Genomic DNA, 21,414 nt, shown 5'->3' with positions numbered 1-21,414 from the left:
GGTCAATCGGGGGAAAAGGAGACAGATGTAGTACTTTAAACAATGCAAAAAAATAATTTTAAAAAAGAATGTTCCTTAAAACTCAGAGCAACTGAGCTTTTATTAGGATATCTAAGGTTGTTCCCATGGTTTTAATTGCCGTATTCAGTAACTTTCTCCTGGGGCTTTAAATGATTAGGGTTAATCATATAAATCTTAATATTTAGAATAGTTTTATGATTGTTTCTTAGACCACTCTACCGCTTTGGGTAAGAGGTTGCAGAATGGTATCACACCTCTCTGTTCTCCTTTGGTTTCTCTGTGTTATTGGACTATGATGCCAGCTTCTCTCCTTGAAACTCTTTGGTTTTTGTGTTCCAGAAATACCGCGCTTCTCCTTTATTTCATTGACCCTGCTTCTTTATCCCCCTTTATTGTTCTGTGTTTGGTAGTTCTTCATCTGATAGATTATCTAGGGGAGAAAAGTTCTGTTATTCACTCACTAAATTTACTCTCTCGAAGAGTTATTAATTCATTTCTATGACACTATCTACTACTTAAATACCCACGACTTCCTATGGGGGATCAAAGATGGCTGCGAATATTTTGTGATTCTCCCATCAAGAGATAGACTCTCTGTTTCCCCTCCCTTTGGATCTGAGCTGGCCCTGTTTCCTTTTTGAAGCAATCCAATGGGACAGAAATGGTGTAGGGTTCTAAGGCTGGACTAAAGAGAATTGTAGCTTCGAGTTCATGTGCTTGAAAGGTTCCTCCTTAGAACTGAGCCACCCTGCTGTGAGGAAACCTACCCCGCTGGCTGGAGGAACGGCCAGGCCCCTGGTCACCAGCCCAAGCTGAGCTCCAGGCCAGCAGCCAGCCCAAGTGCCAGCTCTGTGATTGAGGCATTTTGGACCTTCCAGCCATCCCAGCATTGAAGCCAACACCATGTGAAACAGATTGCCTCATCATCCCACAGCATCAGGAGGATGATTTTGCTATTTTAGCTGCTGACTTTTGGGATGGTTTGTTACATGGCAATTAAGAGCCAAAACAACAACTGTACCTAGAAGTGCGGTGCTGTCATAACAAAACATCTGGCATGAGCTTTGAGACCAGATGGCGGTGAAGACCTGAAGGGCAGTAAGAAGGCTATTAAATGTTGGCTGGGCCCTCAGTGGGTGGCTCAGTTGGTTGGAGCATTGCCCTGTACACCAAAAGGTTGCGGGTTTGATTCAGGGCACATACCTAGGTTGTGGGTTCCGTCCCCTGTGGAGGTGTGTGCAGGAGGCAGCTGATCAATGTTTCTCTCTCACATCAATATTTCTCTTTCTCCCGCCCTTCCTCTTTCTCTAAAAATCAATAACAACAAATCCTTTGGTAAGGATTAAAAAAAAATGTTGCCCGGAAGAACCGTGAGGAAACTTGCTATTGGAAAACATAAAATGGTACCATTGTTTTTTATAGTGGCGGAAAAATCAGCAAGACTGTCCCCTACATGGAAGATTGAAAATGAACTAATGAATTGTGGATCTAACTTGGGAGATTTTCCAGCAGAATATTGAAGTGCCAATTAGCTTATTTTTTTAACCGCCTGTAATCAAAGTATTGCAGAGATGAATTTAAAAAGAGACTATTCAGATTTTAAGTCGACTTTAGAGGAAATATTTCCAGATGATAATTTTCTAGGGTCATAAATAAAACTGTTTCCCATGGACCAGCTTCCTTACCCAGTAAAAGGTACTGTGAGTAAAGAAATCACCTCAGGTCTGAAGATTAGGTCCAGAACACTACTGCCATAAAACTTGGTCTCGGGATAAAAATAAAAGCCAGGGCATAGCTATAAGACCTAGTATTAAGATTTCAAAAGATTTAAGGCAGCACCTCCTAGATCTTCTCAGCTAGATGTAAGGATCTCTAAGAAACTTAAGGACATTGTCTCATAGCATTGAGGACCTGATTTAGGTGACACGATCCTGGATTTGAAGCCTGAACTTGATGCCGTAGTGGGCTAAAACTTTGGGGGGCGGGGACTTGGGGAGAGGGTGAGCAGGCCTTGTATGCATGGGAATGTAAGTTTGTGGACAGAGAATGGACTGTGGTGGTTAAACACGGCTGCAATTCCTTGGCACTCTTCCCATTGAAAGGTGTTCGCTTCCTCTCTCCTCGAATCAGGGCTGGCCGGTAACTCCTTTGGCCACTAGAATGTGTTGATGTGACACTGTAGCTTCCAGGGCTCTGCCATAACAGACCTGCAGCTTTCACCTGTGTGTTTGGAGTGCAACTGTGTGAGGACACGCAAACGGCCACGTGAAGTCTCACATGAGGGAACTGCCAGCCAGCAGTCAGCACCAGCTCCCCGCTGGATGAATGAGAACATTTGCGTCTTCCAGCTTCCATGAAGCAGAGAACCACCCACAGAATCACGAGAAATAAAACCGTATTTTTTTTAAGGCTTTAAGGTTTGGAATACGCAAAATAGCCAGCCAAGATCCTTCCCATCTGTATGCGATGAGTTGCAGCCTCTCTCTGCAAAGGCTGCAGAGAGAGACACCCTTCCTAAACATCTGAACGTACTGTTTTCTGCCTTTTGCATTTTTGTAGGGTCACTTCTTTAATGTACAAATATTTATGGCGCACTGTGTGCTAGAAACTGTGGAAGGCACTACAATAGCATAGGACCAAAATCTGAATCTACTTGACTCCTGCTTCTCTACTTGGTGTTGGCCAGTGGTGTGAATTTTCATTTACAGTGACTAGTTCATTCTTTGCTTTCTTTTCAAATACATTAAACATTTTCCTTATTATTTCTGGCCCACATGGTTGAAATAGCCTCTTTGTTTCTAATTCCTCCTCCTCCAACCGTCCTGCAATTCTTGAGTCAGTGACTCGCTATTTCCCTGCCTCACATAGCTGAGCCTCTGAGGCTTATGGGGGAGATGGTAGCTGTGCTTTAACAGTCTGTGGCGCTAAGGAGGAGGTACCCTAGACATCTAGGGAAACGTCCAGAAGACTTAAAAGGTAGGCACTTTTCCCAGATATTTTATTGCCAATCTTTCTGGTGGGCTTTCTCCTCCTCCAAAGATTTAGAAATAGTAATAATAATAATAATTTTGGCCTTACCTGGACCACTTGAATTGCTCCATGGGAGCGGGGCCTGGATTTAGGTTTCATTTTATTGTGCCCCAGGTGATTCTAATGTGAAGCCAAAATTGAGAACTGCTGTCATCGATTTGTGATACTTATAAATGGTCTCTGCACCAGCAGCAGCCACATTAGCTAGGAATTTGTTAGACATGCACATTCGTGGGGCCTGCTTCAGACCTAATGAACCAGAAACTCTGAGGGTAGGACCACTCACTTTGTGTTTTTAATAAGCTCTCCAGTGCTTTTTGTGGATATTAAAAGGAGAGAAACACTTTACTAGATAAATCTTAGTTCCATTCTAGGTCTCAAAAGCACAACTAAATTTGGGAAGGGTGTTTGTTATTTGAAAGTTGCTACACAGTATTGACATGATCTGAATCAATTGGTAAGGGATATAAACTGGCATACTAAGTGTCTTGCTAGTGATCATTTGGGTACTTCTCAGATCTCTAAAGAGTAGTTCAAGGTATTCTTTATTATTTTATTTTTCGATTACAGTTTGGATGCAACAGTATTTTGTATTACTTTCAAGTGTACAACAGAGCAGATAGACATTAATTTGGTTATAAAGTGTCTCCTTCAATAATTCAAGTGCCCACCTGGCACCATAGATAACTTTTACAGTATTGTTGACTATATTCCCTATGCTTTCCTTTAAATCCCCAGGACTATTTTGTAACTGTTAGGGTCGCCAAAGGAGGTGTGCATGAGGCCAAAACACATAAAGAATTATGAATTTCTTAGGTCATCTGGAAAACAGATGGGCTGAGCCCCAAATGTGCCAGCACCCAGGAAAGGGGAGTCAGAGATTTTAAAGGATTCTAGGTGGACTTTTTCTCAGTAGGGAATTCTCTGGGCAGGTCCAGATCCTGGGCAATCAAAGGGGAAAGTTACTGGTCTTAGTAAACGGAATGTGGTCTAAGCAAAAGGGCAAGTCCATTGCAAAATGATCTAAAGGTCATTTTCCTAGGGGAGGAGGTATGAATTCCATCAGTTGATGGACCTAACAGTAACTATCAGTGCTCCTTAAATCGCATCACCTTTTTTCACCTTAACCCCCAAAACTCCTCTCAAGGAGTTATTTAAAATAAGGGGTTATTTAAAATAAAGGAACAAATTTATCAGGGATACTGATGCTTTGTTTCCCAGAGAGAGAACTCAAAGAGGTGAATTTAAATTTCAGTTAGCTGTATGATCGCCCCAAGAAACATCTTGAAGTAGTACTAAACATTTTGAAGGGATATAAGACTTTAAAATCAATTTTCAGTGAGAGTAAGAAGACAAAACCCCATTTTGAATTGTTTAGCTATAGCCCTGCCTGGGGTCAGAGAACAGGGATCTTTGAAGTATCCGCCAGTTCTTAGCATACAATGACTCTAAATACCATCTGATCATCATTTGTTTATTTTGTCACTGGTTATTTTGGAAATGCTTTCAAAGTAAAGTAAGGACTAGTGGAAAGTAAAGATGCCTAACTTGAGTGTTGTTGTTCCAGTCTGAGAGACTTTGGGGTGAGATTGTCAAATGAAATTCATGTGCTTTGAAAAGATTTTATGATTTTTTAATGAGGTTTAAAAGCTAAAGGAATGGGATTAGGACCATAAAATCCTTTACTCTTAACATTGTTTCTTTGAACTGATTTAGTGCATTTGTGTATTAGAAATAGAGATCTGATTTGAATTGAATCCTCATTGTTTGCAATAATACCGTCTGGAAAAAATTTCCTAGACACAGAAACGGTATTGCATTTTGTAATGACAAAGGACAGCTATGCTCTCGCTCTCCAGTCAAACACTTCAATGAGAAAAATTAACATCAGTTAATATAGTGGAAGGCTTGAGACTTTTCATACATCATTACATTCAGATGTTATTTATTTATATATTTACTCGTAGATCAATGGAAAATGTTTAGTAGGGGAAAACGTTAGCTGAGAAAGTAGATTATGTAATCTGTGATTGGAGACATGGCAGCAAACTGTACATTTGCATCCCTGTTTTTCAAAAGATTGTAGTAGAACCCAGTTACAGTGCAGATGTGGGGATAAACTGGTATCTTCATCAGTTGGGGCTGCTGTGACAAACTACTATATAAACTGGGTGACTTAACAAACATGTATTTCTCACAGTTCTGTAGGCTAGAAAGTCCAAGTTCAAGATACATTGTGTCTGATGAGAGCTCAGTCCTAGTTCATAGACAGCCACCTTCTTGCTCTGTCCTCATATGGTAGCAGGGCAAGAGAGCTCACTAGGGTTCCTTTTATAGGCACACTACTCCCATTCAGGAGGGCTTTCCCTCAGGACCTAATTACCTCCCAGAGGCATCACCTCTACCACTATCACATTGGGGGCTACGTTTCTCACGTGGTGGGGACACAAATATTCAGTCCATTGCAGTTGAAAAAGACAGTTAAATATTCAGCTTTTCCTTTAGTGTTTGAGAGAACCAAGACTGGCATAGTAAATGGATTGAATGAGACAGTGTGGTCTGGTGGACAAGGCTTGAGATTTGAGTCTGAGGACCTAGGTTCTTGTTTATATCTATTTTTTCCTGGTTTTGTCAACTGGGACATGGTAATGTCTTTGGGCCTGCCTTATTTTCTATGCTTATAAATATGAAAAATAATATCGCAATATGAAAAATTATATTTATCTCAGTGGCTTATTGTAAGCATGACATAAATTAATATAAATGAAAGTTATTTGAAACTAGGAAACTAGATAGTAGATACCATTAATAATAGATTTTTATTTGCTCTTTTATTGACAAGGGACTCATCAAAGGAAATCTGCATTTGAGGAAAAGTTTATAATTCTTAAAAAGACAGAAGTTCTTTACAGATAATTTTCAGTTAGAATAAATATGGTGAACCTGAAGTGAGTTATCGTTCTCTGACAGACTGGTTATAGTAGTTTCTCACTATGATTATTTAAAAATAGTACTATAGATAGAGATTTGTATTTCTCTGCTTTCATAGAAATATTGTGTTTAAAGTAGAAGATGTATTTGCAATATTTTTTAAAAGCTGTATTGTATGCCAGAAATCTCGTCATGGCTAAATAGCATTTTGGAATGATGCACTAATTACTTTTCTGGCACATTACAGATGCAGTACAATGGGAGAATATGTAAAATGTTTCACACACCAAATGTCTTTATCATGCTTGCTGCACATAAATGCAGGTGTATATCGTATGCTCTAAGCCTTTGAAAAATGTGAATGAGAAAGTCATGGCCTGGTGGTGCTAACCATGAATGAGTATACAGCTCGTTTGTCCTACACACTAACTGTGCTTTCTGACCTGCAAAATAACTTGATACTGGTTAGTAATTACTAAGCAGGCTTTACACATACACTGGTAAATCCAAACTAACTTTCAGATATGTCCAATTTTTTTTATCTTTGAAAAATGACAAGGAAGCAAGATTATTGCTAAAAAATATCTGAAATACAGTTTGGGGTCAGTGAGTGGATTTCAGGTATTTAATAAACCATATTAAATGAGGATCATATCTTCAGGGAAAATATCAAATGTGTACTAACCTTCCCAGCAACATTCAGAGGTTATATAGGCACTAAAATTTTTCACACCAAATTTAAAAAATTTTTGTTTTAGAATGTTGTCACATTTCAAATTCATTAATGCATATGTAATTTAAACTATTGCAAATGATTATTTGAAGAAGATACTAAGAATGGCTTTTATTAATCCTCAAAGGTAAAAAAATGAATATAAAAGGGTAACTACATTTAATAAATATCATAATTTCAGAGAAATTTAGCTCTATGTCTGAGCTGTGTCTTAAAAGTTATTTACTTGTGACTATTTCTAATGAAATCCGTAGGCTAAGTTTTAAGAGTGTTGAGTCTTCTCATTTGGACAGATGTGTGGTTTTAAATGAGAGTGCAGAAATTACAAGGTCTGACAGGACATCTGGTAAATGCAAGCAAGACCAACTGTATGAGGACTAAGTGAGGGAAACTAACATTTGTAGATTGGTTGGGGAAAGCTAAGTGTTCATCAATGTACTGTAGACACGGGATTTTAAATCTGTTATGCCTAAATTTCTATAGAAAATTTTCTGTCATTTAAGGGAGTTCGGGGAGTGAGTATGATCTAATCTGTGAGTGAGATTCTGTATATATAGCTTTGCCAAGATGTGTCACAGTGTGGAAAGTGAACTGATTTATGAAAATTTACTTCTAATATTATATTTTTTGATGGAGAAGTTCTGTGAATACAGTATCTCAATTTTTTTAAGTAATTGCAGCTATTTCAAGATATCTGTGCTTTCTCATAGAATGAAGACAAACACAGAGATGGTGTTTCTAAGAAATTTTAAAAGGTGTAGGCCTCCTGATTGAAGCATTGTCAAATTATTGGAATCATTTTTTTATTGTTGTAAGTATAAATATTTGAAATATGTTATTTTGGTCAATGTTGGCTTGTGTTCTTTGTCATATTCATTCTCTGTCAAATACCATTGTCATTGTTAGAGCTGTTTAAGTTTATCTTCTCCTGCAACTTCAGTTGCATACTTGAATTAATTTAACTCAGGACCCTTTAGAAAACAAAGTCACAACCTTTGAGCTAAAAAAGCCCTTAGAGATGCTCTGGTTCATACTGTTCATTACAAGGAATTCCTTTGTGTTATCTCTAACAGATGAAATAAGTTCTCCACCCCTGATCTAGACCCTGGTAGGGAAAAGGGCTGAACTGTTTCACATAATTCCCAGTTCTAAGGATGTTCCACTACAAATGAATGAAAATATGACTTTCTGAAATGGCACCCACCTAATTCTGCTTCTAGAGGAAATCCACTTATTCTTTCGTCAAATAGTCATGCAAAAATGTGAAGAAATTGTCAGGTTTCCCTACTCATGTTTGTTGTTTTATTTTTCAATTACAGTTTACATACAATATTATTTTGGTTTCAGGTGTACAGCATAGTGGTTAGTCATGTACTTTATAAAGTGATCCCCCTGATATTTCCAGTACCCACCTGAAAACATACTTAGTTATTACAATATTATTGACTATATTTCCTATGCTGTACTTTACATTCCCATGACTATTTTGTAACTACCAATTTGTACTTCTTAATCCCTTTACCATTTTTACCCAGTTCCCCAGTCCTCCTCCTGTCTGGCAGCCATTAGTCTGTTCTCTGTATCTATAAGCCTGTTTCTGTTTTGTTTGTTTATTTATTTTTGTTCTTTACATTCCAGTGTAAATGAAATCATATGGTATTTGTCTTTCTCTGACTCATTCATTTTACCTGGCATAAGACTATCTACGTCCATCCATACTCTCCCAAATGATAAGATGTCATTATTTATTTATGATTGAGTAATATTCCATTGCATATATGTACTACTGCTTTTGTATCCACTCATCTATAGATGGGCACTTGGGATGATTACATATGTTGGCTTTGGTAAATAATGCTGCAGTGAACATAGTGTTGCATATATTCTTTCGAGTTAGTGTTTTGGGGCTTCTTTAAATATATAACCAGAAGTGGAATCACTGGGTCATAAGGCAATTCCATTTAAGTTTTAGGGAAACCTCATACTATTTCTCATAGTGGCTACCAATGTGCATTCCTACCAACAGTGGATGAGGGTTCCTTTTGCTCCACATCCTCACCAACACTTGTTATTTGTTGATTTATTAATGCTAGCCATTCTGACAGGTGTGAGATGGTATCTCAATGTGGTTTTAATTTTCAATACTCTGATGGTTAGAAATATTGAATATCTTTTCATATGTTATTAACCATTTGTATGTCCTCTTTGGATAAGTGTCTATTCAGGTCCACTGCTCATTTTTAATTGGATTTAATTGTTTGTTTTTTTGGTGTTGAGTTATATGAGTTCTATACAAATTTTGGATATTAACCCCTTATTAGGTGTAACATTGGTGAATATCTTTTTTTAATTTTTAAAAATTATTTATTTTGTTATTCCTCAACTGAGGATATTTTTTCCATTGATTTTTAGAGAGCGTTTAAAGGAGGAAGGGAGGAAAGAAAAAGAAGGGGGAGAGAGACAGAGAGACAGAGACAGAGAGAGAGAAATATGAGAGAGACAGATTAGTTGCCTCCCACACGTGCTCAGGGCTGGGGATCAAACCTGCAACCCAAATCCCTGACCCTTCGGTGCACAGGCCACCGCTCTAACCACTGGGAACATCAGCCATCAATATTTATTTTATATGTCCATCAATATTTACTTTATATATTTAGGTCCTCCTATGTTGGAGGCATAAATGTTCGTAAGAGTTATAACTCTTGTTGAATTAATCCCTTTATCATTATGTAATGTCCTACCCCACCTTTTTGTGTTTCTATTTGCATGATATTTTTTTTTTCATCTCTTTACCTTCAGCCTGGGTGTGTCTTTTGTTCTGAGGTGAGTCTCTTATAGACAACAGTAGAGGCCCAGTGCATGACATTCATGCACTCGGGAGTAAGGGGGTCCCTCAGCCCAGCATGTGCCCTCTCACAGTCCGGGAGCTCTTGGGGGATGTCGACTGCTGGCTAGGCCCACTCCCCATAGGACTAAGCTGGCAGTCAGACAGCCTTAGCATTGCTGCGGAGGCGGGAGTGGCTCCTGCCACCGCCACTGTGCTCTCCAGCCATGAGCCTGAGTTCTGGCTGAGCAGTGCTCCCCCTGTGGAGTGCAGTGACCACCAGGGGCAGCTCCTGCATTGAGTGTCTTCCTCCTGGTGGTCAGTGTGTGTCATAGCGACTGGTCATTCCACATTCAACTACTCTAGGTCCTTAGAATGGACTATTCAATCCATGTACATTTAAAGTGATTATTTATTGCCATTTCATTCTTTTCAATTATGTTTCTTTTTTCTTCATCTTCTTCTTAAGCCCCTGAAATATTTCTTGTGATTACTGATTTAATTATAATGAACTTCTTTAGCTTTTTCTTGTCTGAGAAGCTCTCCTTCAATTCTAAATGATAGCCTTGCCAGGTAGAAGAGTCTTGGTTGTAGGTCCTTGCTTTTCATTACTTTGAATATTTTGTTCCAGTCTCTTCTGGCCTGAAATGTTTCTATTGATAAATCAGCTGACAGTCTTATGGAAGCTCTTTTGTATGTAACTAACTGTCTTTTTCTTGTGGCTTTTAAGATTCTCTCTTTGTCTTTTACCTTTATTATGCTGTGCCTTGGTGTGGGCCTCTTTGGGTTCATCTTGTTTGGGATGCTCTGTGCTTCCTGTATGTCTCTTTTCTTCACCAGGTCAGGGAAGTTTTCAGTTATTATTTCTTCAAATAGATTATTGATCCCTAGCTTACGCTATTCTCATTCTGGTATCCCTGTGATGCAGATGTTGTTGCTCTTCATGTTTTCCCAGATCTTTAAACTATCTCACTTTTAAAAAATGGGGGTTTTTTGTTTTGTTTTGTTTTGTTTTGTTTTTGCTGCTCTAATTGGGTATTTCCTGATACCTTGTCTTTCATATCACAAATTCTATCCTCTGCTTCATCTAATCTGCTATTGATTTCTTCTAGTGTATTCTTCATTTCTGGTTCTTTTTTTCTTTTCTTTTTTCTACTGAAATAGAAACAAAACATCTTTACAGGACCTCGAATCAGATTGCTATAGAGATAGGGAAGGGCTTCCTCCACAGAAAGAATTCCTCTCCATTTAAAAAACAGAGTGAAAGGCGACAGAGTGTCAGGAACCTAAAATTGCTATATTTTAGAAACCGAAACAAATACTCAAGAAAATTGCCTCTGCAAAATAAAACCCAGACCTCCTGCTTACGAGACTAACCTGGAAGCTGGATCACCTTACTAAGCAAATAAATGTTCTCTCTCAAATGTATTTTGCAGAAAATTGTCATTATACTTTTGGCAATTATTTTTAGTGTTAATCTTCACCCAAGGATATTATTTCATTGTTTTTTTAGAGTGAGTAGAAGGGAGGGGGATTGACACAGAGAGAGAAACATCAATGTGAGAGCACAACATTGATTGGCTGCCTCCTGCATAGCCTCTGCCAGAGGTTGATCCCAGAACCCCAGCATGTGCCCTGGACTGGGAATTGACCTGGCAACCTCCTGGTAACCAACTGAGCACACCATCCAGGGCAGCAAAATTTTTTATTACATAGTAATGTCTCTGGGAGGGATGAGATTAAGTTGAGAATTTACCAAACAGCTTCTTAAGAAATGAGAAAGGTGGAAACTGAAAGATGATGGGTCAAGGTATGCCTACCTTGCCGTCTGCTTAGGATTACCCTCACCTCAGCTAGGACTAATCTTAAATAACCATTGGCAGCATTTCAGAGCTTTCTCACATTCTTTTTGTTTTTGTTTTTTTCTTTTTCCCTTTTCTCCCTTACCTACTCCTCTTCCTCTATTCCAGCTGCACTTAGATGTTTTTGCATAATGCAATTGAAGGCATGGAGTTTGGGTTGGTGGGGGGCTTCAGGCCACAGAAAGATAACCATTAACTGGGTGGTTTTGGCAAGTAACCACTATTTGCCTTGGTGTCCTCACCAATAAAATGGAGATCTCTATTTTATTTTTAAATTTTTATTTAGTGATTGTATTTTACAGAGAGAGAGAGAGAAGGAAGAGACAGACAGACATTGATTTGTTGTTCCACTTGTTGATACATTCATTCATTGGGTGTTTCTTGTATCTGCCCTGACTGGGGATTGGACCCTCAACCTTGGCATTTCGAGACGGTGGTCTAACCAACTGAGCTCTCGGGGCAGGGTGAGATCTCTATTGCTTAATGCAGCTATAAGACTAAAGCTGATTTAACACACTGAAGGGAATACATTAGGTGCTCAGTAAGGTCTTGTTCTCTTCTTTACCCTTTCTTTTTCTCTGCTGACTTCCCTGCTTCCCTTCCTCTTTCCAGCGTCCAAAGAACTAGCAAAAAATGATCATTCCTCTGGGATGATATCATAGCACATCACTGAAATTCAGTTTCACTGGGGCAAAGCCATAGACAAACAACCAGCATTAACGTTGCTTCTCCACTTTGAGAGGACTTTGAGGGACTAGAGTTCCTGACCACCTCGCTGAGAGCCATGACTGTGGGATCTGTGGATCAGGGAGCAGTTTCCCAGGTGAACAGTGCTGGGAGCCAATCACAACCCCAAATTGAGGTGTTCCCGTCAGATGGAATCGTCCCCTTATCTGGTCTTCCAGTCCTGGGGGACAGGAAAAGAGGAAAGGTTTTCAGGCTGACCCAACGAAGTGTTAGAGAAAGACTGATTTCATTAATATTAGTAATGATTTTTTTTATGAAATAGATTATAAGTTTACTGTTTGTGAGCATGCACTTTCTCAACACTGATCAAGAATAGGGAAGTTTTTGAATAAGCGAACTAAGGTGATAACAACCACAGATATCCAGAGAGCAGCCTTCTGTAAATCTTTGAACTTTTGTAGCCAAAAACTAATAGTTTGTGCTGAATAAGCGTTCTTGAGCACCTAGCATAATCCAGAAGACAATCTGCCCCTAAAGCACCATAACCTAGCCTTCACTCTCCTCCCTGGGACAGGAAATAGAAATGTATAAATCAAAGGCAAGCTATAAAGGAAAATCTGCCAGTTTTAGTTACTGATTTCTTTTTTTGTTTGTTTTTTGGGTTTTTTAATTTGTTTTTTAAGAGTGTAAGTTTTGATGTCTATATGTTTGCTTTTATTATTTTTATCAATCTATTGCAAGTTTTTGATGTAAACAAAGCTCTTACTTTAAAAGAATAACCAAACTGATTAAGCTGCCTAAAAAGGCAGCTTTTCAGGACAGTGGTCTAATTTGCAGTCTTTGAGGCCAACTTAATAGTGATAGCAAAGACACTTTTATAGCTGAATCCCAAATTTAGGAAATAGCCTTTATATTTTCAAGATGGAATTATCTTACTGTTAGTTTTGGAACACAGCATAACTTAGACAACTGCTGAAATCATTTACTGCTGTGATTTGGAGTATGAACCTGGGAATCATACCCTCTTTAAATTATCCATCACACCTATTAAAATCAGCTTCCTGTTGATCCTGTGTGTGTTTCATATTCAAATAAAATGCTTTCATATTTAAATATCACTGCAGCTGTATATACAACAGTTTTATTGAAGCCATGAATGCTTTAATTATGACTTTTGTTTCATTTCACTGAGGAAAAAGCCAAAGCCTTTTTACAACAATGTATCAATGAAATGCAAAATCAAATACCAGTCCAAAAGCTTTGTGGATCTGAGCCCTAGTTGGTTTGGCTCAGTGGATAGAGTGTCAGCCTGCAGACTGAAGGGTCCCTGCAGGCTGAAGGGTATGTACCTTGGTTGCAGGCTTGATCCTTGGCCCTGGTTGGGGCGTGTGCAGGAGACAACCAATGTGTCTATCTCTCCCCCTCCCTTCCACTCTCTAAATATCAATGGAAGACTATCCTTGGGTGAGAATTAACAACAACAAAAAGCATTGCTGTTAGGATTGGTTTGAAAGAAAAAAAAAAGCTTTGTGGATTTGAAATGTTTTGGAGAAATGTGTGGAAATTTTAGGTCCTAGTTTTTTTGTTTTATTTATTACTGGAGGCCTGGTGCACAGATTCATGCACATTGAAAGGAGACTAATTAGAAGAAATATTGTAGAGACCAGGGAGGGATCATGAGAGGTTGGCTCCAGGGCATGTCCCGCCTGTCTCGCCCAGTCCTGATCGGCCGGATCCCAGCAGCAGGCTAACCTACCAGTCAGAGCGTCTGCCCCCTGGTGGTCAGTGTGCATCATAGTACCAGTCAAATGGTTGGACACTTAGCATATTAGGCTTTTATATATATGGATAGAATATATGGATAGAATCAGCTTCCTGTTTGTTTTTCCTTTTTATTGAATTTATTGGTTAACAAAATTATACAGGCTTCCATTGCACAATTCCACAACACATTATCTGTACATTGTATCGTGTGTTCACCACCCCAAGTCAAGTCTCCTTCCAACACCGTTTATCCCCCTGGCATCACCACACTCTTGTCCCTATCCATGAGTTTTTTCTCTTTTTGTTTTTTCCCTCAATCTCTCCACCCTCGCCCCCTACCCCACCTAGCCCTTCAAGCCACCCACTCCCCTGCTGTCTATGAATCTATCTCTGTTTTGCTTGTTAGTTCATTTTGTTCATTAGATTCCACATATGAGTGAAAGCATATGGTATCTCTTTCTCTGACTGGTTCTTTTTTATGTTTTCTAGGTCCTTTTATGTGTTTTCTATCACTTTATTATGGTTCTCACTGAGTTCATTCATTTTCCCCTAAGTTTCTTGAGCATCCTTACAGCCATTGTTTTGAATTCTATATGTGGTAGATTGCTTGCCTCCATTTCATTTAGTTCTTTTTCTGGAGCTTTCTCATGTTCTTTCATTTGGGGCATGTTTCTTTGCCTCCCCATTTTGGCTGTCTCTCTGTATTTGTTTCTATGTACTACGTAGATCTGCTATGCCTCCCAGTCTTGGTATGATGGCCTTATTTAATAGGTATTCTCTGGGGCTTGGTGACACAATCTCCCTTGTCACCTGAGCTTGGTGCTTCAGGAATGTCTCTTGTTTGGCTTATGTGAGCCTTCCTGTTGTAGTTGAGTCTTGAGTGCTATTGGCCTGTCTTGATGGTGTTGATTCTGAGTCTAGCTGACTATGAAGATCAATCTTGACCATATTGTACAACTTGTCTGGAGGCTAATGCCACAAAGCAGAATTCACACCAGCCCAATCTGGTGCCTGCTGACCTTCTCCCTTTGGTTGTGCCACTTATGGACTAATTTGGTCATGCTCTGATGTGGCCTGAAGCCTGTCACCTGGTTTGTTGGTTCTGGGGCCTCTTGTGAGGGACTCTAGTGTAGATCAATGTCAGGCGCTGCCTGTGACCAGCCCCCAGTTTGGAGCTCCAAAGCAATCCAGTTTGTGGCTGCCTCTGCAGGGCCTGGGTATGTGGTAGGGGCCAAGCTGTGTTTTCAGCCTGGCTTCTACCAACACCAAGCCTGGGGGCAGGTGAGCAAAAGACCCAAAGCACCCAACACACACCTCTGTCTCCTGGTTGCCTACCAGGCTCAGTCACTGAAAGTGCCTCTGGTGGTACGCGAGCTGTGCCAGGTAGGTTCTTAGTGAATCACCAGGTAGGGACAAGTAGGATTCATCTGGTTTCTAGGTCTGAGGCCATTCAACAAAAGCCTCAGTGTACACCCAGGCCAACCACCACCTGCCTGGGAGCAGCAGATCTGTGTGGTGGGGCAGGGTCTCAGGGACTCATCAGGGTGAGGCAGCAGAATTCATTAGATGAACACAGACCAAGGTGCAGGTGTGTGGAGGGAGGGCTCTACACAGGGACAGTGGTGGCTCTGGTCAGCATGTGAGAGAAACATGGCCCTTGCCCAGGAGTCACACAACTCCATCCTTCCCTGTTGTCTTTTCCACCCCTCAAATGTGCTCAGATCTTCTTGAGAGCTCCCCAAAGAAGTCTGCACTGCTGCCAGGCTGGCCATAGCCAGCCAGCTCCTATGCAGGGCATGAGCTCAGCAGTGTAGAGCCACAGGAAGTCAGGTGGGTGAGGCTAGTGCACTCCCCAGTCTGACACAGCATGGAGAACAGTGGACCCAGGAAAGATGGTGTCGGTGGGTGGTGTCAGGAGGGATTTAGTACAGCTGCCTCTTCAACTCTCTTCCCTAAGGCACACAACCCAGTTTCCCCTTGAATGACTCCAGTTCTCTCCAATCCACCTTCCTTCCATTGGAACCCGCAGTGAGTGGCCATGAATGAGATTTTTTTTCTCTGGCTCTTTAAGAAGGTGCCTGGATTTCTAGCAGACTCCTGTCTCTCCCTGGTGGTCGGAATCTCCACTGGTTTTCACAGCCAAATGTTATTTGGGCTCCTCTTCCTGGCTCTGGTGCTCTGGGCTGGGGATCCCAATATGGGGTTGAGAACCCTTGCTCCTACAGAGGGACCTTTGCAACTAAGAGATCCCTCCAGACTGTTATCTGCCACATGTGGGTGTGGGGACAGCCCTTTTCACATCTCCGCCCTTCCTACCAGTCTCTACTGCAAATCCTGGCTTCTTCTGTTAATCCTTGGTTATAAGACTTCTCTTCCACTAGTCTTCAGTTGGTTTTTCAGGATGATTGTTCTGTGATTTATTGTGATTCCGGTTCAGTCCTGGGAGGAGGTGAGTGTAGTTTCCATCTACTTCACTACCATCATCTCAGCTGAATATCATCAGTTACCTGTGTTTCTCTGTAGATCATGGTTTGCAGACAAGTAGCTCCTGACTTTTCTGTTGCCCAATTAATTTTTAACCTGTGACTCAGTATTGAATTCTAGATGTGATCTCACCAGGCAGGTACAGAATGACTGTTGCCCCTTTATCTGGGTTCATCTATCAATGTGGCGCCAGATTATAATAATATTGTAACTGTAGTTAGCATTAATATAGCACATAGCTATATTTATCGTGATAGCTATCACACTATTAGCTAAAAGCATATATTCATGCCAACCAAAAACCCTAGGTATTTTTCACATGATCATCCATCAGTATGTTCTACCATCCTGCCTGCTACCATGTTTATGGCATTTGGGGGTCTACGTGCAGGACTTTCCGTGTGTCTCATATACTCCTCTTGGTTTTGGTTTTTGTCTTATATTGATAAACAGTTGTGGTTAACTGAAGTTGGATGAGGCAGAATGAGAGGAGCTGAGAGTTAGAATTAGACCCACTAAACTAAAGGAGGGAAGGGTGACAAGTTGTATAATCAAGATCCAAGTCCTAAGAGGAAGTCGAAACCATATAATATGATGTTCAGAGAGGATGCAGGGAGAAAGTGGTGCTCCAGTCCAGCAATTAAAATCAGGTGTCATGGGTGCCCTAACAAGTGGGAAAGCAAGAAGGTATAGGGCTCAGATCAGATGATAAGGAATATGTTGGAGCTGACCGGCAAAAGAGAACACACTGATTAACAGGTAGCAGAGCATCTGTAATGGAATTCTGGGGTTCGAGGCAGGATGTCGGTCTCTAGAAGGGGGATTAATGAGCCAAAAAAAGGCTTCCTTGGGGGTGCTACCAGTACTAGGATATCTAGAAAGAGAAACTCAGACCTAGGAAAGAGGCTAAGACTTCAGATTCAAGAAAGTACAAGAGAAGACCATGGACATAGGTTAGAACTGGACCCCCAGCAAAAGATAACCATGCCGCTGTGGGGGTTTTTCCTTCTTTTTTCTTGCCAAATACATTATTAGGTTCAAAATGTCCTTTTATCTATCTTGCTCTGTGCCCTCTTATAGGAGGTCTGGATTTTACTAATTAACAATTTTTAAAATAAGTGATTTAAAAATATTTTTAAATGACTTAATGTTTTATGTAATGTCTCTTTCTGAACTTTGCATAAACCATTTATATAAGGAACATTGAGTACTTTTAAAGAACCTGAAAAATCCACCTTGCTTTTCTGATAGCAAAAATAATTTAAGAATAGATTATGCCCTTAGTCATTTATTCTATTAGTATTTTGCCATGGAAACGTTAAACATGAGAGTCTCTATAATAGAATATTGCTCTAACTGGATTTTTATTCCCAATTCTTTTTTAAGCCATTACTATTGTTTGTCAGTTTTTAAGTCCTCTAAGTTGGACATGAATTTTAGTTACATCTCAAGAGCTGGGGGTTTAGGGGAGCAAATGCATTAAATTACATTTTGTTTTGAACATAGAATTGGCAGATTCCTCTAGAATTTTCGGAAGGAGTAATTTTATAAGGCAGTGCTTGCTCAAAAGAGGTTCTTCCTAGTGACTGAAACACAACTCTTAGGCTGAAGTGAATGCTCCAGGCATGGGGGGTAGGATGTGGAACAGAGCTTACTCAAACCGTTTTCGGGAGGGTGTAAAGTGTAGCTAGGAACAAGTAGCATAAGAACAAGTTGTCCCAGTGTTGATTGAAGAAAATCCGGTTTTTAATAGCTCAGCATGAAGTCAAAATGCAGGAGGAAATGAAATTGTTGCTTCACATCCTGCCCCAGTCCTTTATCACCAAACGGTGTCTCACCAAAGGCACTTTAAAGTGCACGTTCTCTAATGAAACCAGGTGCCTTCTATATTCCCTGATCAGTCCTGCCTTCAAGGGTTTGCCCCTGAGCTAAATCCTACTTAGAATATGTGTATATGAGCGTTAGAGTTAAATGCCTGTTTTGGATACTTTTACCTCAGCCCCTTTTCTTTTATTTTTCTCTTCCAGTATCTGTACTCCTCCTCCAAGGGAAAGTCATGATCACACTAACGGAGCTAAAATGTTTAGCAGACGCCCAATCATCTTATCACATCCTAAAACCGTGGTGGGACGTCTTCTGGTATTACATCACCCTGGTCATGCTGCTGGTGGCCGTGCTGGCGGGCGCGCTGCAGCTGACGCAGAGCCGGGTTCTGTGCTGTCTTCCCTGTAAGGTGGAATTCGACAATCACTGCTCTGTGCCTTGGCACCTCCTGAGAGCCAGCGTGAATGCATCCTCCGACCTGGGGCCGCCACTCCCGCTCCCCCTCCGAATCCAGAATGACCTCCACCGCCAGCAGTACTCCTACATTGACGCCGTCTGCTACGAGAAGCAGCTCCACTGGTTCGCAAAGTTCTTCCCCTACCTGGTGCTCTTGCACACGCTCATCTTCGCAGCCTGCAGCAACTTTTGGCTTCACTACCCCAGCACGAGTTCCCGGCTCGAGCACTTTGTGGCCATCCTGCACAAGTGCTTCGATTCTCCGTGGACCACCCGCGCCCTGTCGGAAACGGTGGCCGAGCAGTCCGTGAGGCCCCTGACACTCTCCAAGTCCAAGGTTCTGCTTTCATCCTCAGGGTGTTCGGCTGATGTGGATGCCAATAAGCAGTCCCTGCCCTACCCGCAGCCCAGCATGGAGTCGGCTGGCATAGAAAGCCCGACTTCCAGTGTCCTGGACAAGAAGGAGGGCGAGCAGGCCAAAGCCATCTTCGAAAAAGTGAAAAGGTTCCGCATGCACGTGGAGCAGAAGGATATCATTTACAGAGTGTATCTGAAGCAGATAATAGTCAAAGTCATTTTGTTTGTCTTCATCATTAGTTACGTTCCGTATTTCTTAACCTACATCACTCTTGAGATTGACTGCTCCGTTGACGTGCAGGCTTTCACGGGATATAAGCGTTACCAGTGCGTCTACTCCTTGGCAGAAATATTTAAGGTCCTGGCTTCATTCTATGTCATCCTGGTTATACTCTATGGCTTCACCTCCTCCTACAGCTTGTGGTGGATGCTGAGGAGCTCCCTCAAGCAATATTCCTTTGAGGCGTTGAGAGAAAAAAGCAACTACAGCGACATCCCGGACGTCAAGAATGACTTTGCCTTCATCCTCCATCTGGCTGACCAGTACGATCCTCTGTATTCCAAACGCTTCTCCATATTCCTGTCGGAGGTCAGTGAGAACAAACTGAAGCAGATCAACCTCAATAACGAATGGACGGTGGAGAAACTGAAAAGCAAGCTGGTGAAAAATGCCCAGGACAAGGTGGAACTGCATCTCTTTATGCTAAACGGTCTTCCAGACAATGTTTTTGAGCTGACTGAAATCGAAGTGCTCAGCCTAGAGCTGATTCCTGAGGTCAAGCTGCCCTCCGCCGTCTCCCAGCTGGTCAACCTCAAGGAGCTTCATGTGTACCATTCGTCTCTGGTGGTAGACCATCCTGCCCTGGCCTTTCTAGAGGAGAATTTAAAAGTTCTCCGCCTGAAATTTACTGAAATGGGGAAAATTCCACGCTGGGTATTTCACCTGAAGAATCTCAAGGAACTTTATCTGTCGGGTTGTGTTCTCCCTGAGCAGCTGAGTACCATGCAGTTGGAGGGCTTTCAGGACTTAAAAAACCTGCGGACCCTCTACCTGAAGAGCAGCCTGCCCCGGATCCCACAAGTCATTACAGACCTCCTGCCTTTCCTGCAGAAACTGTCCCTCAATAATGAGGGAAGCAAACTGGTTGTGTTGAACAACCTGAAAAAAATGGTCAATCTGAAAAGCCTAGAGCTGCTCAGCTGTGACCTTGAACGCATTCCACACTCCATCTTCAGCCTGAACAATCTGCATGAGTTAGACCTAAAAGAAAACAACCTTAAAACTGTGGAGGAGATCATCAGCTTTCAGCATCTCCAGAATCTTTCTTGCTTAAAATTGTGGCACAATAACATTGCTTATATTCCTGCCCAAATTGGGGCATTATCTAATCTAGAGCAGCTGTCTTTGGACCATAATAATATTGAGAATCTACCCCTGCAGCTTTTTCTATGCACTAAACTACATTATCTGGATCTAAGCTATAACCACCTGACCTTCATTCCAGAAGAAATCCAATATTTGAGTAATTTGCAGTACTTTGCTGTGACCAACAACAATGTAAGTAAATTCATTCTTCTCTTTATTTAGTCATTTGAGTGTCTGCTGTTGCAGTGTGTAATGTAGATAGAGAAAATGGGACATTAAATCATGCTAAGCATCCTCTGAGAACAGCCTGACCACCACTTACTAGACATGTGACCATGGACAAATTACCAAAACACTGAGCAGCAGTTTTTAAGCTAACTTGCAAGTTGTCAGGGAGATTTTATGAAAAACTATATGAGCACTTGGCACAGTTCCTGATATGTAGTAGTTGCTCAACATACGTTTTCTTTATTCTCTTTTCCTATATTTTACATAAACAGCACAGTTGAAGTATGTTAAACTAATTAGGTGTGACAGAACTTACTTTTCATTTTGGAAAGGTCTTAACTACTTAGAAAGTTTCATAAAACTTTTCAGCTTTCCGTATCTGCCATAGGAGCAGAAATTTTTGGTAAACATACTGTGATCATGAGTTATTCATAAATCTTTTTTTGTGGTGCAGTAAGACAGATTTGAAATCTACACGCATGTCTAGAAAGGCAATGCGAAATGAAAGGCCTGGTTCCATAATGCAACACTAGGGCTTCTTGGAAGCTTTTTCCAGCCTCCACGCTTTACAAATGAACCATAATTTGCAACAGTAAAGCCAAGTTAAGGAAAACTTAACATCTCTGAAACAAGAAAAAACAAAATAAATGACTAGTTTCCTAGGTTAAAATGTGAAGGAGGAGGAAAAAGAAAAAAAAAATCTTGCTAGCCAAAAGCAGCAAGAGAGTGATGGTAAGGTCCAAAAGGAAAGAAGGCGTCCCGGAGAGACATCACTGACATGGCCAGAGCTCAGTCCAGAGAGCAGTCAATGCCAAAGCCAATTTACTGAGCAGATTCTACACTGTTT

At 40.9% G+C, this 21,414-nt stretch overlaps 1 protein-coding gene across 6 annotated transcripts in view; it reads left to right on the top strand.

Moving 5' to 3' along the window:
- Positions 1–21,414, top strand: part of LRRC8B (leucine-rich repeat containing 8 family member B) — a 73,841-nt gene that overhangs the window by 44,865 nt on the left and 7,562 nt on the right. For 5 of the 6 annotated variants that reach the window (XM_006772598.2, XM_006772595.2, XM_006772596.2 and 2 more), the window contains 2 exons: positions 7,426–7,526; positions 18,364–20,531. In XM_006772598.2, coding sequence (XP_006772661.1) covers positions 18,393–20,531 — 2,139 coding nt within the window. In that variant the 5' untranslated portion in view covers positions 7,426–7,526; positions 18,364–18,392. The remainder of the gene's footprint in view (positions 1–7,425; positions 7,527–18,363; positions 20,532–21,414) is intronic. The other variant, XM_015569722.1, reaches the window with a different exon arrangement.

The sequence above is a fragment of the Myotis davidii genome, unplaced genomic scaffold (assembly GCF_000327345.1).
Source record: "Myotis davidii unplaced genomic scaffold, ASM32734v1 scaffold1146, whole genome shotgun sequence".
NCBI lineage: Eukaryota > Metazoa > Chordata > Mammalia > Chiroptera > Vespertilionidae > Myotis > Myotis davidii.
The sequence above is the reverse complement of the archived record's forward strand: the minus strand, read 5'-3'. Positions and strand labels throughout refer to the sequence as shown.